Consider the following 20,328-nt stretch of genomic DNA (forward strand, 5'->3'; position numbering starts at 1 on the left):
GTGGGCGCGCGCGAAGCTATTAACGGTATTCAAGCTTTTATCGTTCTCGGAAATCATTAGCCTAGGAGTTAGCGAAGTTGTTGGAAGATTTTATATAAGTTGAAGTTTAGCGTAGCCAAAAGTTAGTCTTCAGTAGTTGGCTTCGCTAATATCAAGTGGAACTATTATTGGGCTTGTGTAGTGTGTGTGTACTGACTGTTCGGTAGTTGAGTAGCCTCCAAAAATGATGGAGGCATTGAACCGCCGGCCCTTTGGCGACGAGAACAGGGCACTGCAAGTGGCACTGGAGTTATCAATGACTAACCTTAATAGCACAACGTACAGTATGTCAAGTCCTGCGCCTCCAACTGGACTATTCGAAGAAAATGCATTGAAGCAAAAACCGAGAACAAACAACATCACGGAATGTGTACCAGTGCCTAGCTCGGAACATGTTGCAGAGATTGTTGGCAGACAAGGTGAGTAACCCTTTTTGTTGGTCCATGTGCGTTTAGAGCAAGAGGTGTTCCCGAATCATATATTGTATTAATTGTAATGGTGTTTCGTGTGGTGCAATAGTTCTAAGCAATATAAACCTCCAACCATTTACTTTGTACAAATGTTATTGATTTTCTATTTCAGGATGCAAAATCAAGGCATTACGAGCAAAAACAAACACCTACATTAAGACGCCTGTAAGAGGAGAAGAGCCAGTGTTTATTATTACGGGAAGACCAGAAGATGTTGCTGCGGCTAAACGCGAGGTACAAGCAGCTGCTGAGCATTTTACACAAATCAGAGCGTCCAGGAAGAGCTCGACAAGCAGCAATAGTGCTAGCAACAGCCTCGCCCGAGGAGTTACATTGTCGCCACCTTTTGGATCACCAAGTGACGAACACCATATTACAATTAAAGTGAGAGTGCCTTATCAAGTAGTTGGACTAGTGGTTGGGCCTAAGGGAGCCACTGTAAAAAGAATCCAACAACTTACTAACACCTATATAGTGACTCCATCACGTGACAAAGAGCCATGCTTTGAAGTATCTGGTACTCCAGATAATGTTGAATCAGCCAAGAAAGAAATTGAGAGCTATATTGCAATGCGTACTGGTACTAGCATTGCAGATTCTGAAGATTCAGATTATCAGAGTTTACTTTCTCCTGATCCATTGCCATCTCCATCATTTAATTTTTCAGCAAAAGCCAAGTCAGCTACGTTTGGTGGCAAGTCCAGTTCTATGTTTTCCTCCGACATGTTCAAAAAAGGATCACTTGATAGTGCCATTACTAACACAATTACATCCACTACTTGGTCTAATGGGTCCATCTCAAATCCACTGTTTGGTCGATCAGCGAGTGTTTCTGAAGCAGATTTTATCAGCACCCCAGACCCATTGGGTTTCCCAACAAACAACTTCTCATATTCAACCTCGCCATTATTAAGTGACCCAGCAGACACAGAGATAAGTGACATAATGGATGCCTTACAATTAGGATGTGATGTGGATGTGTTCACGATGGATTCACCTGGCTCAAGCATCGAGTCAAACTCGTCAGAAGGAACGTCAGTAATGATGAAAAGGCACAATAAGGTATGCACCATATGTGGAATTGAAGAGGTGGTGTGTGCATTGGTTCCATGTGGCCATAATATGTTTTGCCTGGAATGTGCAACAGACCTGGTCACCAGGAGGGCCAGTTGTCCAGTGTGTGAAGCACAGGTTATTGGTAAACTACGCATCTATTCTAACTAAACATGACCTTTTTGACTTTGCTGTAGACTTCAAACCTCAATCTTGCTGTAAGCTGCTGATGGGCAATCTTATTTTCTGTTGCTTTTTATTTAGTCAAGTTTATATATTGCGGCACTCAACTTATTTTACATTTCATATACAGCAGACAGAAACTGTAGTTTTCATTTATCATATTTACAAAACATATCCGTCTTATTTACCAATTTTATTGCTCCTAGAGCACATAATTGTATATTAATTCAGAGTATTTTATAAGGAAAAACTTTACCAGATGAACTTATCATATTATATGTAGAAATTTATATTGGAGTAGTTAAATTTTTGATTGTATTTGTTTTCACTGATACATTGTATATGCACCGAGACTTCATTTTATATATATGTATAATTTTATTTGATCAATGTTTTCCTTGTAAATTTATCCAGATTGTTTTAATGTGATTATTAATTTTTAATAAGGAAATCACGTGATGTATTTAGATAATGGCTAACCCTACGGCGAGTGTTCATATCGATGGCGATGAAGAGGCTTTGGCTCCGCTTATTTCTTCACTCATAGTTGTATTCATAGTACTGTTATCACTACTTGTAACCAGTGTAGCGGCCATACTAGTGTACTACATCCTTGTAAGGTAAAATACATGACATTAACGGAAGCCGTTCAGAGACGACCAATTACCCGCTGCGCACTTTAATATTAGATACATTTTGGGGGGGTCTGCTGATGATGAATACATCCCAGTGCGAGGCGATGAGGTGAGGAATCCTTATCACGCTAGTTATGTAATGGGTACTGTTAGCAATCTGATGTTGACACTGCTTATGGTGGTGGACATATGGTAAAGACTGCCTGTGTGATACACAGCAACCCTATCATCTATAGACCGTGCACTATTCAGAAAGAGAAGTAAGAAATGATTGTTGTAATTGGAGATGTAAGTATCTTGTTGAATACAGACCGAGCCAAAAGTTGGATATTTCCTCAGTTCGTCTGTTATTGGTAAGAACTCTGAAATGTGTCTGATTATTGTAAATCTAATCACTCCATGCTCCCCATAGTCTTACATCGAAGATCTGTCTGGGAACAAGAACAGAATTGATGAGGATTGGAAGGTGTGGCAATGTTGGTACATAGTCAAAGACAGTTAGTCTAGTAATAATGGTGAATACTTACAGCTGTTCAGATGGGATTGGCCTAAGTCAGGCACCATTAGCCATCCTTGTTATGTTTGTTAGTTGACCACTTAACCAAATGCTAGCATATGTCACTGATCAGTAGGGCTTCAATGTGATGATGGTTTCTTTTTATAGGCATTAGAGAAGTATGGCAAAGAGCTACCTCCCACTAAAGTTAGTGGTAACGAATCTTTGTGGAGTCCTGTTTCAATAGTAAGTCCCACATTTTGAAGATATTTCTCTCTTGTAATGATGGGGTTTTACTCTCTAGTATGACAGAAGCCATCACAAACCTGACTATATAGTAGCTAGTCATCCAGGGTGTGCCAGTGACTTGTGGGAGGCAAGTTGTGATGTATACAACACAATAGTTATAGTTACTAACATGCTATGCAGCTGGTAGCCAGAAAGGGTGTGACTACAATTGTGGTGCTGGGTAACTTGAAGTCTAATGTAAAATACTGGGTGAACAGTAGTAAGAAGTATGGACGGTTTAAGGTTAATAAGATGGCATGATAAAGTCACTGCAGCAGATTTCATTGCCTCTCTTAGGTTCAGTTGGTATCCGAGCATCATCATGGCTGCTATGTCATCCGTAGCTTCTTCATTCAAGAGACAGAGGTTACTTTGTTTATACTTGCCCTTGTTGATTATTGTTAACGTGGCAGGGGAAACGTTTCTCATCAACGATTACTCAGTGTCACTTTCTTAACTGGCCCCATCCTGTGAAGTCATCTTCACCAACCATCAAGTCTCTGTTAAGTTTCAGGAGGTGAAGTGTTTGTGATGTAATCTAAGTGTTGTGTAGCTTTTCACAAGTGAAAAATCTTGAGCTGTTGTTTTGTAAAATGTGCAGCATGTATGGTGTTAGTCTGGGCACATGTGTGGTCAATCTATCATCAACAAGTATTGTGCTCCTATTGTTTTCATTCACTATTTAAACAGTGGAATTATCCCAAATTGATCCTTTCATCATTCCTACAGTGCATTCACAGTTGGGTGTGAAATTGAAATTGAATTTCCACTAACCCAAGTCTGAAATATTCAGTTAGCTTTTCTACTATCTGTGGTTAGTGGTTATAGTCTTTCCTGGTTATGGCATAGTTTGTGTAGGCATAGACAAGTTTTGTGGAGGCTTGTGATGAACCAATTGAGTTTGTAAAACTTCACCTGCACACATTACAATGAATATGCTCAACAAATTACATATAAGGGGAATTTTGTAATATAATTTTTACAATTTGATTGTCATTTATAGAAAAGTAAACCAAGCGGTTAGCTCACCTTTGTTAATCCACTGCAGGTAATAATAATGTGGTTTATTGTTGTGTATCATAATTTTTAAAATACTTTTTTAGTGATGGTATCAGCCATACTGGTGCATACTGCCTGATTGATGTTGTACTGAATAGAATATGTAGGGGAGGTGAGACTTAGTTGTAACTCAATCGTAGCATCACTATTGAGAGTTGTCAGTTTTATAAGGTTTACAAACATACACTGACTTCATAATAAAAGTCAAAGCTAATTTTGGTGTGGCTTATGTTTCTTTTGTAACATATCAGTGTAGTAAATGATATGTATTATAATCCTGAATGACCACATCAATTGGCCTCCTGGTAGGTATCAAGTGTTTTACTTCTTTAGGTGCAAGAGAAGTGAATCTGTCTGCAACACTGGAGCATCTGAGAGATCAGAAGCCAGGCTTGGTTACTACGAAGGTGATCTTATTACACTTCCTTATTATTTAAAAGTGATACATTTACCATAATAGGAACAATACGAGATGGCCATTGCTGCTATTGTTGAAGAGACACAGAGCTTGTTGAATGACTAAATGCGGATTTTTGTTTCATTGAAATAATTCACATAAAATCATCAAATTCATCTCCTAAATATTCATCATAGTCCATGTCCATCCTTCTGGCACTTTTGCCGACAGCAATGGTTTTACCTTTTTTACTCTTTGCCTTAGTGGTTCCCTGTAAGAAATATTGTTCACCTGACATGCCCAATTAGCTATACAGACACTACCTTGGCTGCCTTCTGTTTTTCCGTTGCTAGAGCACTAAGCATTGTTGACAGCTTTCTTAAATCTTCAGGATCCACTGAAGGATAAAAACAAACTACAAATAAGAACTTGCAACAATCAACATTAATCCTTTTTTACATGGTACACTATCATTTAGTCAGGTTAGGAAATATGACTACCCTTAAGTATGGAAATAGTTGTACTGTATCATGTCTATATTAGAAGTGGTACCAATTGCTTTAGTACTCACATGCTGTACATGACTGTAACAAGATGTCTTCCAGACATTGGAAGTAGAATGGTGAAGTCTACAGAAGAATAATAACACAGTGAGAACTCAATAGTAATCATAACTAACTTCGTATAATTTAAGTGTTTTACTGATCTTTTCACTGAATGCTTGAAAATCCTCTTTAGTAGATAACTTTGCTTCTGAACCATCTTGAAGGATGATGTGTACTGGATCATTCTCAAATGGCTTTACCTACCTGCCATGTCAAATAATTCTTTAGCTACTTGTAGATCTGCATCTTTCTGTAGCTGAAGGAGTCGCATCTTTTCTGTGTGGATTTCTTCTTGTGTCAGTTCCTTAGCATCCTGTCCCTGTTAAAACAAATGTAGTTTGCTGCTTTCTATTACTACCAGCAGTCAATAACCGTGTTCTTTTCAACTTCTTTGGCTCTTCTTTCAGCTTTCTTCTCTTCAATTCTCTCTACCTTTGACTTCTTTGTTGCAGCTACAACAAGACAACGCTAAACTGCATCATGTTTATAGTTTGGTAACATTACAAAATTAAATGTTACTGGTTTACAATAACAGGAGCTTACAAGCGCCGAATAAACTCCCGACAATAACCATCACTTAATTTTACAGTTAGTTACAATGCAAAAAGAAAATCTCGTATTTGTGAACAAGTGTTCCTGCTGTGTTTGATTTTAGGGAGGCATTTCAAATGCCAAGAACCATCCAAGCACAAATGGTGGAATAGTGGACTGCCAATTAACACTGTCCTGTAAAATCAGAACTGACAAGCATCATCACAACTGTAGTGGTAGTAATAGAACTAGTGAAAACATAAGGACAGTTTGTGGTGATATGATTGATATAAGCTGATCAAAATATTCATTATTGGGTTAGTCAAAAACATGACATTCCTGGGCCTTGGAAAAACAAAGAACTGCTAGTGCTGAGTCCTGTTACCAGGAAAATGAAATAATAGGATATGTCTTTGTACTTCATTGGTTTTGTCAGTGGAAATACCAGCCACATGATTTATCTACAAAAATTGTTTAGAAAATGTACTCCCAATTTAGTTGTAGCGATACTTCATTGTTAGGGCCTCAATAACAAGATCTTGGCTGTGTTTGAAACTTACTAGAGGTGACCTCAATAACAAGGTGGTCTTATTAAAGAAGTTACCGCTAAGTGAGGTTTCAGTGTATGTATTTTCTGCATTAAAGCTGGTTCAATATTACCTGGATATTCATCACAAGGTACCCGGGTGTGTTTAAATTTCAGGGTGCTAAAAAGCTTATCTAATAAACATCACTGTTGCGTTTTGCTACAAACTGAGTTGATAACATAAATATTCTCACCACCACTTAACCATCACTACCTGCTCCTCGTGTGGACTAGTCTCACCAGCCAGCTTGTATTTAGTCGTTTAGTTGGACAAAAGAAAAAATACAGGCTGGCTGGCTAGACTATGTGTGGACTAAGAAATTGAATAGATGTCAGACTCATTTAATCACCAGGTCTAAAATCACTTATAAGAACCCCTGGATACTCCTCTTTGATTGACATGATACAATCGCAGTAAGTAGTAGTTAGTCTCGCGTGGCCAGACCACCGCTTTTTTTCTCTTTTTCATTGGGTCGGGAGAAAAAAAGGGTCTGGTCCAGTTCGAATACCCACACTCGTTCTGAGAACTGGGGGTAGAAATGTGATCCAGTACTGCCTTACAGTCGCATGCGTGTTTTAAAATTAAGCGTGTTATATATTTACCTGGAAATTGGAGCACTAATGTACGTTTAATCTACCATTACAACGGCCATTCAAAGAATGGGATTCCGACCATTTAGTGTTGAGCAGGCAGGTGATGTTTAGGAGAGATAGATTCCATGTAAATATACAACGCGCTTAATTTTAAAACACGTATGCGACTGTAAGGTAGTATCGGATCACGTTTCTATCCCCACTGCAAGCGGGGTTCTCAGAACGAGTGTGGGTATTCGAACTGGACCAGACCCTTTTTTCTCCCGACCCAATGAAAAAGAGAAAAAAGTGGTCTGGCCACGCGAGACTAAGTAGTAGTATCAATGTGTACAGATCACTGTACATACAAAGTGCAACCAATCAAGGAATATCAATTACCCCCCTGCTACAATAATGAATCATTTTAATGGGCAGTACAGTACTATTAACCAGCCACTCCATTTTATGTGTAAAAGAATATCACACTTCTAGATATTGTTTTACCAAACATCCATATAATTACATGTAGGTTAGGAATATGGAAAACACAGCAAATACTATAGCACATTTTATTCATACTTTGGTTGATGTGTATTGTCTACTAACAGGTAATGTAATGCTCTACTCTTACTCATGCATTACTTCCAGGAACACACCACAGAGAGTTACTGTACACTCACTGCACTAGTTAGGCCAGGCAAACTGAATTGTTTTTTCCCCCTCAAGCTGGAGGTCATGTTATCTCAGTATGCAAAATTGTCAGCACAAGGACCTCCTACAAATTAACACACAACTTTTATTCTATTAATATTCTAATAGAATAAAAATCAATTTGCTTCAACAATGAAATGTGTTATAGTAGTCTTGAAAATTATGCAGGCAAAGATGTGTAAATGGCATTAATATTTTCAATCCAAATGGATATTGTTTGCTCAACGTCATTGGGTCAGAAAATAGCAGGGTTGATTGCTGCTGTAACGTACTAGGAATCACAAAATGATTACAAATGAAGGATGTGTACTAGTACATTTTGCAATTTATGTAACCAAAGGACTAATTCTAACTCATCCTGTACATCAGGAAAAAACACACGAGGCCATGTGTACTTATGAACTCCAGGATGGTTAATATACAAGGGCAACAGAACAACTTCCTTTGACTACACGTGTCTGATACCTGTCTCTACTATGACAACACAAACTGTACCAGATTTCTGTGCATCATCCTGTTGTGAAGTCTCCTGTTTATGGTCCTAAACAGATACGAGATATTTCGCTACACGATGTTCTAATGTACGATGCTACAATATTTCACTCACTGGTAACTCGATGCCTTCATCTTCGCCCTCCCAGCGATCACTTTCTTTATCCTTCTCCTTGAAGCCCTGGTCAGGGTCGAAATCATCGGCATCTGCATATTAGTACAACGTGTTACATAACTATTTGCTCTAAAGTCTACAGCTTCTAATGATGTTCGCTTACCCCATGAAAAATCCTCGTCGTCAGCCATTGGCCACCGTATTCTAATAGTTTCGCTTAATTAATCCCACAACCGATAATAATGGCCGCGAAAAAATTGACTGTCCCCAACGAGCCGAAGTTTTACACCAGAGAACATCCCGAGCTGTCTGAGAGAATCTCCATTGCAGAGTTTAAGAAACAATGTGACACTTTGTATCGCCAATACGAGGTTATGGTTCCAAAGGAGGAAGACCTGGCTATGCAGCTGCAAGTCTCAACAGATATCTACCACGAGGTGGAGTCTGTGTGCAAGTGAGTCATAACTTTCCTTTGGGTAAAATATTCCTTATCGCCTTTTGTACATTACTTCTAGTGTAGAGCAGTTGAAAGTAAGATGTAAGGCATTCACACCCAGTGTACATGTAAAATTGTTGTGCAGCCAACTGAGGGACTCGTGGCTCTTAAAAATAAGGGGGTGGAAGGATTACCAAGAGACCACAATCTACAAGTGATAAAGTGAGCTCTTCAAAGCCATAATCTATTAGCCATGTACTCTTAATGGAAAATGCAGAAATTTCCAGCTCACAAAGGATATCATTACCAGGAAGGATGAACCAAGCAACTATGCCCCTAGGGTATGCACAACATTGCCAGGAGTGATTGTGTGTGTTATCTTTGTGCCTCCAGCGAGTTACAGATTCTCATACTGGAGCTGAATACATTAGTCAACCAGTGCAGCAGCCAGAAGTGGTACTGACTGTAGCAATCCATCATCCATTTAGGGTAAAAATTGTGCTCCTTATTCTCTTGTAGTTACCTTATTATATAGCAAAAGAAAAAAGACATGGAGTTTCAGGTTCTTGGTTCACAGGTACATACAACCACAGTGGAACCTGTTAATGGGGATATTCAATTAATAAGAAAAAAAATCAGGCCTATTTTTTGGTCAGTCTGAGATATCCGCATTATCCAGGTTCCACTGTAGAAGGTATCTAACAAAGAAGGATTATATCTGATCAACTACTGTACAGCCACTGACAGTGTTAAAGGATGTCATATCATGCCAGAGTGACTACCTTATCTATGACGACTGCAGTGAGAACCCATCTGAAGATGTACAGAAATATGTTTTTGAGCTGGGAAAAGGGGTATGAATTGATCAATACAATATGCAACTGTCATTCAGTGTGTATTTACCATTTTGTTAGAGGAAGGATCATTCTGGTTTCTTTTTTATTGATAACACCTTTTACAATGATATGCGGAATCCTGTGAATGAGGACTACAGCAAGTTAGTGGTACTATTAATGTTTTCATGTTCACATGATGCTTTCATCATTAGGACTATTGTTGACTGGGCATCAGCCCCAGAACGTATCAACTCACCACGGCTTGATCAATTTGAGTCAGTAGACATGGCCTTAGTTCATTTTGACCAATTGATCATCAGACTGGGTTATCCCTACCTCTACTGTCACCAGGGAAACTGTGAACACCTCATGATGTTTACAGATGTATCGTGAGTTGATTCACTTGTCAATAATCTGTCAATGTGATCTATCAATATAGCATGCTACATCCTGATGATTGTCAAGATATCAAGATGTACCCATTGTTGGTGTTTCAAGCTAGGGCTCGTCGACGAGTATGTGGCATTTGTGCCATCTACACAGCCACGTAAGTTGTCGTATTATAAACCAGTGTCTTTACTATACTATTGTGATTGTCAGTTGGGTTACAAGACATGATGAACTAGCAGCAGAAGATCCAGCGTTTTACTGTGATAGTTGTTTCAAGATGTTGCACTATACTGAGGATGGTTTAAAACTATGTAATTTTAAGGCTTATCCATATTATGATCATGTAGAACAAGTGGTAGCACACAATACATAAATAATTAAAAGAGTTTTATAAACAGTTACTCTCTTCATCACTTAACTTGTGTCACTGACGATATCACTTGATAACTTTTTGTCTCATGTTTTACTTCGTTTCTTCAGTGAGCAGCCATTTTGTTTGGCTATAAACTCAAACACTGGTCCTTTAGGCATGGGTAGTTGGTCAATGTGTAGAAACCCTGTAGAGAGACCATTGAAAAGCTGGCCAAATATGTTCAACAGTTAGAAAGTGACTGCTCTATTAGAGTTTAATTTACCCAAAATACTGTCATTGACATGCACAGCACTAACTATATAGCCCAGTCTAAATGTGAAAATACTTAATAGAAAAGTTACCTACTGCAGATGGATACATCTTCTGTTGAGATATATTGCACAACTGCAGAGGATAATATAACAACCTTCCCTCAACAATTAAGAAGCTTCTATATAATGCAATGACTAGTAAGTATAAGATGGTCCCTGTAAATAAGCAGGTGATAGAAATGTAGAAAATTCTAAAGTTATTTGAGGCTCTCTTTCTATACTTCAAAGCTCCGCTACACTGCATGTGTTCATATAGACAAGGGGATATCTATGTATGTGTAAGCTTAATACTGATTGTTCAATTAGAAAGTTTTGGTCAGACGTACCCATTTCTACATTGGTCTCTTCCTGTGTTGCTTTAGCAATTCGCACCTCTGGAACAATTGGCAAAATGACTTCAGTAGTCTTTGACTTTACTGGTACATGATGTGGTGGCAGAAAATATGATCCGATGGGAACTGCGGACATGTCCTTTCCTTTCTTCACAACAGCATGAATCCATTCTGGCTTAAAAACACTAACTTGCGGCTGGTCTCGATGAACACTGTCAGGGTAAGCTGCTACACGTTTACACACAAGGTAAACACTCACGTGAACGTGTCCTTGGCGGTTGCATCTTTACTGAAGATGAAATGTGCGGTGAACTCGTCAGTCTTTTTGCCGCCATATCTGTCTGTTTGTGCGTACAAATAAGTTAATGTTATCAGCCAGTCACCACATACCCCAACACTCCTTGTAAGATGATTGTACGCTAGCAGAAAACCATGCCGTCCATCCTTTGAATGGCATATAACCGTCAGATAAACTTAGCGAGCTACTCTTATCCGCGTACATTACGGTATAGATATTCTCTGGTCCTCCTAGACGCTGCTAGGTAACCTGAGCCGCCCACGGCCGGCTGAATTTTAATATAATACAACAATCGATTGTGGTTTTGTTTTTCGGTGCTGACCAACTGCAGCGTACAGAAGTAAGAGATGGATAATCTACAGCTAGTCAAGCAAGTTGTGCTCCCTAAAACTAACCTGCTTAGTGGCGTACAATGTTTTGCTGTCGATCAGTTGATGGGCGTTATTTGGATAGCTACCAATGAGGCAATATACTGCACGAATGTTGAAGATAATGAAGTATGTGGAGTCGGCATTGAGCCATTACTCACAGATTACTTTGCAGATTAAGCCAATTGCGTGTCTGCACAAAGTCAGTGCAGAGGACACTAGTGCTGCACAGCCAGCAGACCTTGCAGTAGACATTTTTCAGGTCTATGGTGATGGGATAGCGCTTGGTGCGAAAATAGTACATTTAGAAAGTGTTGCTGCAATAGAGTGTGTCTGCATTGCTGCAAACACTGGTGAAGTATTGTTATTACACACAAGTCCTCATGAGGTCAGCACTAACTATAGCTACACTGACCACCATCCTTGTATTCTGTGTAGTTAGAGTGTGTAGGATGTTGTGATGATGGTATTAACTGTATGTCATGGAGTCCTGATCAGGAGCTTGTTTTGTTTGTCACTGCTAACTACAAGCTTGTATTGATGACAAGGGACTTTGACACATTGTCTGAACAAGCTGCTCACCAAACAGGCTTTGGAGAAGGTTTTTAAAGATTTCACAGAAGCCTTTTGTTAGGTTTCTTGTTCCTTGCAGCTGAGCCCATTAATGTTGGTTGGGGCAAAAAGGAGACACAATTTCATGGCTCCCTTGGAAAAGCAGCTGCCCAAAGCAAGGAGAAGGAGGTACAAAGTAGCTTTGCTGTGTTGGATAGATCATCGATTAATGAATGTATAGGCTGGGACAGCTTTGCTTGCTGATGATGGCAAGCCTCGTGTCAGTTGGCGAGAAGATGGACAATATTTTGTATGCTCTACTCTCAACCCTGACACAGGTATGAATGTGTATATCACAGCACTTCCGTTGACTGTAGTGTATTGTGTACCTTATTATGTAGGCAAACGTATAGTACGTGTGTGGAGTAGAGAACTAGTATTACATTCTACTGCTGAACCCCTGGATGGACTGGAACATCCACTGAGCTGGCGGTATGCATGGATTGCACCGCTACTTGTAGAGCTCTGTCACTTTGTAGTCCCTGTGGAAACTTGATAGCGTCAACTCAGCGAAGGCCCCACAAGCATGACATTGTGTTCTTTGAACGAAATGGTTTACAGCATGGCAGCTTTACCTTACCATTTGCCCAAGATGAAGTGAAGGTGAGTGGTTGTTATATGCTAGCAGTGAGTATGCTGGATATGTAACAGTGGTGTTTACTTGTGCATATGCTGATTGTTGCAGGTGCAGCAGTTGACATGGAATACTAGCTCATCAGTGTTGGGGGTGTGGCTGGATCCTTTGCAGCCTGACCGCCATGATGCTTATGGTTAGTATACCATACAACTACAGTATTATGTTGTAGTCATTGCCACAAGGTATTTATAGTCTCCTGTTGTAATTGTAATTGTAATTGTAATTTTTAAGCAGGGAGTCCACTCAGTAAAACTGATTTTCAGTGGAGCCCTGAACAAACATACAATAGACACATACAATAACTAATAATATACAAAAAAAAACAAAAAAAAACATACATACACAACTAAGGATACATAGACAAAATTACACAGGAATTAAGAATTAAGATAATAATTACGAAATGACGACAAAGTGGCAGCCCCAGTAACAGTAGACTTAAGGTTGTTCCATAAAACAGTTCCTCGGTAGAAAAAAGTTCGCTTGCCATAGTTGATAAACACTCTAGGAACAAATAAACGATTAACATTACGACTAAGATGACCAGTAACATCCTTCGAAAACTGGAATATATCATGTAAATAAGGAGGAGAAATTCGATGTAAAGATTTAAAAATCTGAATAGCTGTATGAAAACGGCGACGTTCAGTCAATGTAAATTGAAACTTGGAACTGAAAGATGACGGCAGCTTATGCATAAATTTGGAATGAATCCTTTCAGTTGATATAGCATAGGTTTGCCAAATTATTAATATGCTGTGTTCTTTATAGTCCAATTGTGGTCCATATCAAATTATCATTGGTACCTGAAAATGGAGCTAAAATTCTTGGATGGTGTTGCCGGACTCTTGTGGGATCCAATCAACCAGTTGAAGCTACATGTCATCACCACTGGTGGGGGAGGGGATATGATAACATGTGTTCATTGTTGTGTCCTTGTTAGCTGGTCAATACATAAGTTACGATTTCAAGTGGGGAATTTCCCAGACTGAAGGAAGTTCTCCTAACAATCGTGCTGCAGTTGTATTGATTGATGGAAGTGAGTGTTCTCTTCTTGTGTAGTAACTGCTTGTTGTTAGGATATATTTTTGTTAGGTCAGCTGTTATATACGCCATTTAGAAAATGTGTTATTCCTCCTCCTATGTGTTCTCATGAGTTAAAACTGTCCTCACCTGCAAATGAAGTGACATTCAGCCCTTGTTTGCAGCGTATGCTGGTGTCACAATCAGATGGAAGAGTTGCTTTGTTCTTTATTTCACTGGATGAGCAGTCAAGCAAGGATCAACATGGCTTCAGCCAAGTAGTGACATGTCCGAAATTGGTAGCTACAACAAGGTGTAGGATTACTGGCATTAAGCTAGCAGTCATGATGTTGCCGTCATTACAGTTTACCACTTAATGGAGTTGTGATACATCGCCATCTTACCTGGTACAGTGAGAGTCTGTTGCTAGGGGTTGTGTGGGACATGACAACACAGTCAGATCAGTTGTATGAGTATCAGTTGACTCATTCAGAGGACGACTATCATATCAAGTTGGACATAGCATTTGTGGCATATTGTTATACTGTCTTTGTAGAGTGGCTAATGTGTGGTCTTGTGAAGAGCCTGTACTTGCTGTTCATAGTATGAACCCATCAACAACTGCTATACAGCTAATCAATGGGAGTATACTACATTACTCACCCGGTGTGTATCCATGTGTGTGCATGTGTGTGTCTGCGTGCGCTCGTGTGTGTGTGTGTGAGCCCAGCTGTATAATGGTAAATTGGTGTTAACTGGGAGAGCAAATGCTCAACTGTTCTTAGCAGTGTTGGAACTTAGGGTTCCACAACCTCTATCTGTGAAATGTATTTTTGCCTGCACCAGCTTTAGTACCTGAGTTGTGCACAGGCACCCCTGTGGGTGGTGTTCCTCACAGCTACTGGAAGCTTTCTTTTTTTGTGCTCATGTCTTTCTGTCTCTATATGAGTCTGTCTGTCTGTGATTACAAAGTAATGCAGACCATTACTTTTTACTCTAGAGGCTGGCCTCTCCCCGTGGATGTTACATCAAGGTGGGAGGGACCTACAGTTACCAGAGCCTTGTATTCACATGCGATTAGCTGTGTTTAATGATCAAGTAAGTGCAAAGTATATCATGTTCAAAGATCATGTTCAAAGATCATGTTCAGATGGCTCATGTACCTATGTAATACATGTGTTTATTAACTATGCATTCGTCTTGTTAGACTTGTGTAGTCAGTTTGAGTGAGCGTGGCAGATTGTATGTCAACACTACCCAAGTAAGTCTCATCCAGTTTGCTGTTTCTCCTTCATATGGAGTGTACACACAGCTGTCTAACAATTGTTCCTCGTTCTATGTCTACGACACCTTCTTGTTATTGACGACACACTCTCATGTGTGTTACTGTGTTAGCCTACACCAGGATGTGTCAGGTGATCCTTTAACAACACAACATGTTGTCTCATGTGAGACTGTGGCAAAATTTTATAGACTTGAAGTTGTTACAAAGTGACAGTATTGGGAATGAATACGTGCGGAATGTGGAACGTGGTTCCAGGATTGTGACTGCCATATCACATGACACTAGAGTGGTTCTCCAGGTATGTAGCAACACATGACATAACAGTGTACAGTACAGAGTATATATGACATAACATGTATGATGTAACATTGTTTATGTTAGGAACTGCGCTAGTCACCAAATAACTATTGTTTGATAGTCTGCTAGTGTGTGTACGCGCGTGTGTGTGTACGCGTGTGTGTGACATAATGATTTTATGATGTGTCATTCTGTAGATGCCTCGTGGTAACCTAGAGACAATTAACCCCCGTGCCTTGGTATTGTCACATTTGCGTAACCTGTTAGACAAGTTAGTAAAGGAATGTGTATGCCTGATTTGACATTTTGTATTGTAGTCAGAAGTTTCGTGAGTCATTTGTGATCATGAGAAAACATCGTATCAATATGAATTTACTATATGACCACAATCCACAGGTAGCACCCATTTATTAAACCTGTGTGGTTGTCATAGTAACACCCCTATTGTAGCTATTCTTGGACAATGTGACTGAAGTTGTCCAACAATTAGAATCAGTTGGAGGTCTGAGTTTGTTTCTGACTGAGTTAAGGTTAGAACAGACTGGCAGGCTGTGTTGTTTTCTACTTGTGTGTGTTCTTACAGTGAACAGGATGTGACTATCACCATGTATTCTGGTAAACCCCGACAACTTAGTGATGGTAAAGTACCTAACAAGTAAGTAATCTAAATTACCTTGCCCATATCTGTTGGTCACTAATTTACATTGTGTATCAACATTATCATAATGGGTGGAGTGGTGTAGTGTCTTGTGTTGTTTGTTTCATAACTATGTACATTTGTCAGTCTTCGTTGTGCTACATGTAGAGTAGTTTTCACTGTGAGTTGAAGCTGCTGTAATGTTAATCTTCACATCCAATAACACTTGTATCCTGTGTAGTTTAGTAATGTTGATGGGCTGATATTAGTGTTATTATATGTTACTGTCCAGTGAGAAAGATGACAGCAAAGTTGATGTTGTGTGTGATGCGGTGTTAGTGTGTCTTGACCGGCTGTACTCTACACAAAGTCATCTCCTTCTTCCCACCATTACTGCCCTAGTAAAGAAGACCACTCCTCAACTGGAAACTGTTCTAACTAAGATCAAACAGCTTCAAGGTTTGTGGTGTGTGTGTGTGTGTGTATGCGCATCTGTGTCTTTGATAATATATAAAGTCTGGTGGGCTTACTATCAAAAGGATTGACTTCTTCCTTGTACAAGAAGTCAAAAACTTTCATTTCTTCAGGTGTTCTAGGAATTATGAGTTCACATTATTATGGTCTTGTCTGGCTGGTATCCATATCAATGTACAATGAAACCTCTTTTTTAGGGCCACCTCATTAATAGGGACGTCTTCAAGACCAACAAACTATGGCCTTGTTACGAGATGGCCTTTTTTGTTATTACTCAATAACCAGAAAAACACCAGAACTTAGTTTATTAATTGATAATATCAGTGTTGGCTTTTATTTAGTTTCAGATATTTTCTGATAATGAGAAATTTTAGGGAATGAATACAAGTATGTAAGATTTTAAATAATATCTGGTTAACTATTGTGTAAGTTTAAATATAATTTATAATTAGCAAAATCTACATTGCTACTTGATATAGATTGTGACACACTAGAGCCTATTTGACATGACATAAGATTGAATTATTAAAATGGTGTCTGCTCAAGGTTTGCTGTACATCGTATGCCTGCAGTAGTCTAGCAAGTAATGTATTGAAGTCTATTATTATTATGTTGACTAGAAATGAGAGAGAAGAGTTGGCATACCCTGCAGCATCAAGAGTTCACATAACCCTTGGCAGCACTTGATGGCGTTACAGTGGTACAGGATACCGAGTTAGTTAACACATCTAGTATTGATGATCCATTCAATGGGGCTGATTGAATGATCCTTTGAAATAGAAAAGTGACCAATTAGCACGATGACTTTTTTCCTTCCTTCTGGTGATAGTGAACTTTAGTCATTCATACAGGCTACTTGATCTCATCTCTTCTTAGAAATTTGTAAGGGATAAATGGTCAAATCATTAGTTGCTGTCTGCTATGTACTGTGCGATAATAATGATGATGTGACTATCGTGATACCTATGTCTCGATACTTATGTCGTTATCATAATAAAGATAATGAATTTCATATTATCAACATCTCATTTCACTATTGAGATTATAGTTGATTATGATAAAATGGTTTTTGTTATCGAAACTTATCGAAATGTAGTTTTTTTTATTGTAGAATACACGAGCATTGACTATATTAACAGTAAACGTTTAGTGGTTTGCTGACATTGCAAAATCCATGAAACTTTCTACCTTGAACCATTTGCAATATATGGTAGGCACTGGTAGAGACTTTAAAGTATACTGTACAATTATTCAATAATCAGTACTGAGTGTACCATAATTTTATTAGATTTGATTATTCATGTATCTATTATGCTCATTACAGCTGCTAGCTCTAATGGAGGGATCGGTGTTGAAGAAGCTCTCAAATACTCCCTCCTTCTTGTTGATGTCAATCAGTTGTATGATGTTGCTTTGGGTATGTATGACTTTGAGCTGGTCTTGTTAGTGGCTGAGATGTCACAGAAGGTACAATATCCTCTATGTGATGACCGTCTTACTTCATGTGATAATGTCCCAGGATCCTAAGGAATATCTTCCATTCCTAAACCAGCTGCGTAAAATGGACACTCACTATCAAAGATATTCTATTGACCGTCATTTGCAACGTTACTCTAAGGCTCTCTCTCATCTCAGCAAGTGTAGTGGTGAGTCATGATGGAGGAGCTGTTTACCTCACACTGTCTGAATACTCTTTAAATATGTTTAGCTGTTATAGTGTTTACGGTAAAATCTGTTTTAGGAAAGTCTCCAAATTAAGAACTCAATATAAAAACAATTCCATATAATGACAAAGATTTTGGCCCCAACAAGTCTAGCTCCATAGATTGCATTTTTTACCTCTAGAGAGTTTTACTGCGCAATAAATTTGTTTGTATTTATTCAGTAGTGTTCAGCAGTTAAGATGATTTTTACTATTTCCACAGATGATAAATTTGAAGAAGCACTGCTCTTAATTAAAACACACCACCTATATAGTCTAGGGATAGAGTTATACTCTGACAGAACAGAACAATACAAGGTATGTAGCTATTTGATGTTTAATAGAATGTTACCAACATGGTAATAGGCTATTGCTCTTGAATACGGAAGTTATCTAGCTGAAAAGAAGCAATTTAGAGAAGCCATGTTGAGTAAGCGTAGGATAAGGCTGTCATTTGCTGATCTGTCTGATAGTGTATAGGAAAGCTGAGCAGCTTTCTGCAGCCCTGGCTGCATGTGAGAGGTGGGGCTGTTGGCAGCAAGCTTTTACACTGTCTGCGGAGCTCAATCAGCCACCAGAAGAGAAGACAAAATTGGCACACCGCACGGCTAACACACTGAGACAGAAACGTCTATATAAAGAAGCTGCACAAGTTCTGATTACATATGCCCATGATTTAGAAGAGGCCATAGTGGTGCTATTGGAGGGTGGAGCTTGGGAAGATGCACTTTGTTTGGTGAACATTAAAATAGGTGTTCTCTCTTTCTATCATTTTCATATAGGCTCACCAGAACTCTAGAGCTGACATTGTATTGACTCACATAGAGCCTGCCATCACAGAAGGTGTGTATGATCTATTTTATGCTGTTGTGTTTTCAATGTCACTACAGCCCAGCAGACCTTCATGGCCACGTTAGAGACAGTGGACAGGAATTTCACTCAGTATTCATCAAGGCTGTACATAGTGAGGGCAACCAAAGCAGCTCATGCTGCCCTGATAGCAGGTGGGTGGTTTCTGAGGGAAGGGAACTGAGACACTTTGTTATCAGGTCTGATTCCCTATAAAAGCTGACCCAAAGTGTTGACTAAGACATCAAATCTTAGTTAAATTTGTTATACAGTTTAACCACAAATTGTTATTTGAGTTCAGTGTCTATTAAACCACTATATACCACTATATACCACAAACTCTTGGTAATAGATTTTATCAATTTATTATTTCCATCCTGTACCAGACGGCGAAATGGTGGAGGAAGACAAAGAGGATTTGTTTTCTGAGACTAGCAGTGTCACTTCTCTACGAAGTGCTTCAGGTTCTACCAGTGTCCACAGCAGGACTACTGCGTAAGATGTGAAATTTTGTTTTGCAAGGTTAAAAAATGTGTGAACTGTTTTTTTTTTTAGACATTCAAGAAAAAATCGCCGCAAAGCAGAGAAAAAGAAATATAGTCTGAAAGAAGGGAGCCAATATGAAGATGTTGCCCTTCTTATTGCCTTAGGAGACATTGTTACTAACATCAGCAACATGCAAAGTTTGTTGTTACGGGAAATATTTGCATTTATGTGTCTGGTAGATGACGTTGCTCAGCTACTGACAATATTAGTACAGTTTAACAAGGATCAGTTAGCCAAACAACTGCAGTCTGCATTTGCTACACTACTAGGAATAGTAAAGAGTCGCATTCCATCTATCTGGACCCCAGTGGATGTACAGAACACTGTAAGACCTATATGTGACTTAAATCCAAATCATTTTCTGATACAGACATCTCTAACTGGACCACAGTCCACAGCTAACAGTATTGTTACTGGTTTGGCTGATGAAAGAGAACAAGGTTTGCTATTCATTGTGCACAAGATTATAATATTGTAGTGACCTTAGCAGATTCCAACAAGCTCCCACAAGCTGTGACTGTAGTACCAGCTATACCGGAAGTGAAATGGAAGCTGGATTTCCTTACATGATTTCATATTTTAGCAATTCCTATAATGATCTAAATTCAAGCGAATAAATAATCATCTCTCACGTCACGTGTAGTATTATTAGGTATATCACCTCCCCCGGTGCGAGGTAAAGGCTGTCA

General features: G+C 39.0%; 6 protein-coding genes across 7 annotated transcripts; 4 read left to right on the top strand and 2 right to left on the bottom strand.

The window, feature by feature from the left end:
* The first annotated feature begins 53 nt into the window (after positions 1–53).
* LOC136260982 (RNA-binding protein MEX3B-like) lies at positions 54–2,196 on the top strand. Its single transcript, XM_066054936.1, has 2 exons — positions 54–458; positions 622–2,196. The coding sequence occupies exons 1-2, from the start codon at positions 224–226 to the stop codon at positions 1,731–1,733; spliced, it is 1,347 nt and encodes a 448-aa protein (XP_065911008.1). The 5' UTR covers positions 54–223; the 3' UTR covers positions 1,734–2,196.
* A 9-nt stretch (positions 2,197–2,205) lies between these two features.
* Positions 2,206–4,796, top strand: LOC136260992 (receptor-type tyrosine-protein phosphatase N2-like). Its single transcript, XM_066054951.1, has 14 exons — positions 2,206–2,365; positions 2,435–2,489; positions 2,534–2,640; positions 2,691–2,733; positions 2,793–2,846; positions 3,045–3,122; positions 3,181–3,252; positions 3,306–3,407; positions 3,462–3,530; positions 3,578–3,681; positions 4,168–4,212; positions 4,268–4,335; positions 4,557–4,630; positions 4,684–4,796. Exons 1-14 carry the CDS (start codon positions 2,217–2,219, stop codon positions 4,744–4,746), a joined length of 1,083 nt encoding a protein of 360 aa, XP_065911023.1. The 5' UTR covers positions 2,206–2,216; the 3' UTR covers positions 4,747–4,796.
* Positions 4,744–8,482, bottom strand: LOC136260999 (eukaryotic translation initiation factor 3 subunit J-like). Its single transcript, XM_066054960.1, has 9 exons — positions 8,397–8,482; positions 8,234–8,325; positions 8,122–8,167; positions 5,598–5,677; positions 5,430–5,544; positions 5,300–5,382; positions 5,192–5,249; positions 4,944–5,017; positions 4,744–4,891 (listed from the first exon to the last, which is right to left on the bottom strand). Exons 1-9 carry the CDS (start codon positions 8,422–8,424, stop codon positions 4,775–4,777), a joined length of 693 nt encoding a protein of 230 aa, XP_065911032.1. The 5' UTR covers positions 8,425–8,482; the 3' UTR covers positions 4,744–4,774.
* LOC136260988 (snRNA-activating protein complex subunit 3-like) lies at positions 8,328–10,313 on the top strand. Its single transcript, XM_066054943.1, has 11 exons — positions 8,328–8,687; positions 8,749–8,764; positions 8,815–8,891; positions 8,947–9,010; positions 9,063–9,158; positions 9,205–9,246; positions 9,407–9,523; positions 9,584–9,666; positions 9,718–9,894; positions 9,945–10,052; positions 10,106–10,313. Exons 1-11 carry the CDS (start codon positions 8,476–8,478, stop codon positions 10,266–10,268), a joined length of 1,155 nt encoding a protein of 384 aa, XP_065911015.1. The 5' UTR covers positions 8,328–8,475; the 3' UTR covers positions 10,269–10,313.
* Positions 10,208–11,501, bottom strand: LOC136261003 (telomere repeats-binding bouquet formation protein 2-like). Its single transcript, XM_066054964.1, has 4 exons — positions 11,302–11,501; positions 11,171–11,252; positions 10,906–11,123; positions 10,208–10,452 (listed from the first exon to the last, which is right to left on the bottom strand). The coding sequence occupies exons 1-4, from the start codon at positions 11,411–11,413 to the stop codon at positions 10,352–10,354; spliced, it is 513 nt and encodes a 170-aa protein (XP_065911036.1). The 5' UTR covers positions 11,414–11,501; the 3' UTR covers positions 10,208–10,351.
* Positions 11,474–20,248, top strand: LOC136260969 (putative elongator complex protein 1). 2 transcript variants are annotated; one of them, XM_066054899.1, is made up of 34 exons: positions 11,474–11,706; positions 11,753–11,965; positions 12,016–12,178; positions 12,230–12,318; positions 12,371–12,467; positions 12,531–12,621; positions 12,669–12,792; positions 12,875–12,959; positions 13,598–13,720; positions 13,770–13,865; positions 13,922–14,162; positions 14,215–14,361; positions 14,406–14,515; positions 14,850–14,947; positions 15,057–15,110; positions 15,162–15,264; positions 15,323–15,432; positions 15,629–15,702; positions 15,749–15,827; positions 15,882–15,961; positions 16,015–16,086; positions 16,361–16,527; positions 17,867–18,009; positions 18,062–18,188; positions 18,468–18,562; positions 18,611–18,674; positions 18,718–18,980; positions 19,027–19,087; positions 19,135–19,248; positions 19,480–19,588; positions 19,649–19,776; positions 19,819–19,964; positions 20,010–20,079; positions 20,127–20,248. In XM_066054899.1, the coding sequence occupies exons 1-34, from the start codon at positions 11,557–11,559 to the stop codon at positions 20,207–20,209; spliced, it is 3,969 nt and encodes a 1,322-aa protein (XP_065910971.1). In that variant the 5' UTR covers positions 11,474–11,556; the 3' UTR covers positions 20,210–20,248. The 2 variants fall into 2 exon arrangements, with proteins under 2 accessions (XP_065910971.1, XP_065910972.1); XM_066054900.1 differs by having other exon boundaries at positions 20,130–20,248.
* Positions 20,249–20,328: the final 80 nt, after the last annotated feature.

The sequence above is a fragment of the Dysidea avara genome, chromosome 7 (genome assembly GCF_963678975.1).
Source record: "Dysidea avara chromosome 7, odDysAvar1.4, whole genome shotgun sequence".
Classification (NCBI taxonomy): domain Eukaryota; kingdom Metazoa; phylum Porifera; class Demospongiae; order Dictyoceratida; family Dysideidae; genus Dysidea; species Dysidea avara.

Excerpts from the sequence above, each read along its gene's own strand:
- LOC136260982 (XM_066054936.1), top strand. The coding sequence starts at position 224 with ATGATGGAGGCATTGAACCGCCGGCCCTTTGGCGACGAGAACAGGGCA. Across the intron at positions 459-621 it reads AGAGATTGTTGGCAGACAAG|GATGCAAAATCAAGGCATTA; the intron begins GTGAGTAACCCT and ends TTTCTATTTCAG.
- LOC136260992 (XM_066054951.1), top strand. The coding sequence starts at position 2,217 with ATGGCTAACCCTACGGCGAGTGTTCATATCGATGGCGATGAAGAGGCT. Across the intron at positions 3,253-3,305 it reads GTGCCAGTGACTTGTGGGAG|CTGGTAGCCAGAAAGGGTGT; the intron begins GCAAGTTGTGAT and ends CATGCTATGCAG. Across the intron at positions 3,531-3,577 it reads TCTTCATTCAAGAGACAGAG|GGGAAACGTTTCTCATCAAC; the intron begins GTTACTTTGTTT and ends TTAACGTGGCAG.
- LOC136260999 (XM_066054960.1), bottom strand. The coding sequence starts at position 8,424 with ATGGCTGACGACGAGGATTTTTCATGGG. Across the intron at positions 8,326-8,396 it reads CGACGAGGATTTTTCATGGG|ATGCCGATGATTTCGACCCT; the intron begins GTAAGCGAACAT and ends ACTAATATGCAG. Across the intron at positions 4,892-4,943 it reads AAAAACAGAAGGCAGCCAAG|GGAACCACTAAGGCAAAGAG; the intron begins GTAGTGTCTGTA and ends TATTTCTTACAG.
- LOC136260988 (XM_066054943.1), top strand. The coding sequence starts at position 8,476 with ATGGCCGCGAAAAAATTGACTGTCCCCAACGAGCCGAAGTTTTACACC. Across the intron at positions 8,892-8,946 it reads CACAATCTACAAGTGATAAA|AAATTTCCAGCTCACAAAGG; the intron begins GTGAGCTCTTCA and ends TGGAAAATGCAG. Across the intron at positions 9,524-9,583 it reads TTTTTGAGCTGGGAAAAGGG|AGGAAGGATCATTCTGGTTT; the intron begins GTATGAATTGAT and ends CCATTTTGTTAG.
- LOC136261003 (XM_066054964.1), bottom strand. The coding sequence starts at position 11,413 with ATGTACGCGGATAAGAGTAGCTCGCTAAGTTTATCTGACGGTTATATG. Across the intron at positions 11,124-11,170 it reads ACCGCCAAGGACACGTTCAC|TGTTCATCGAGACCAGCCGC; the intron begins GTGAGTGTTTAC and ends TTACCCTGACAG. Across the intron at positions 10,453-10,905 it reads AGAGACCAATGTAGAAATGG|GGTTTCTACACATTGACCAA; the intron begins GTACGTCTGACC and ends GTCTCTCTACAG.
- LOC136260969 (XM_066054899.1), top strand. The coding sequence starts at position 11,557 with ATGGATAATCTACAGCTAGTCAAGCAAGTTGTGCTCCCTAAAACTAAC. Across the intron at positions 12,319-12,370 it reads CCCAAAGCAAGGAGAAGGAG|GCTGGGACAGCTTTGCTTGC; the intron begins GTACAAAGTAGC and ends ATGAATGTATAG. Across the intron at positions 15,111-15,161 it reads TGTATGTCAACACTACCCAA|CTGTCTAACAATTGTTCCTC; the intron begins GTAAGTCTCATC and ends GTGTACACACAG.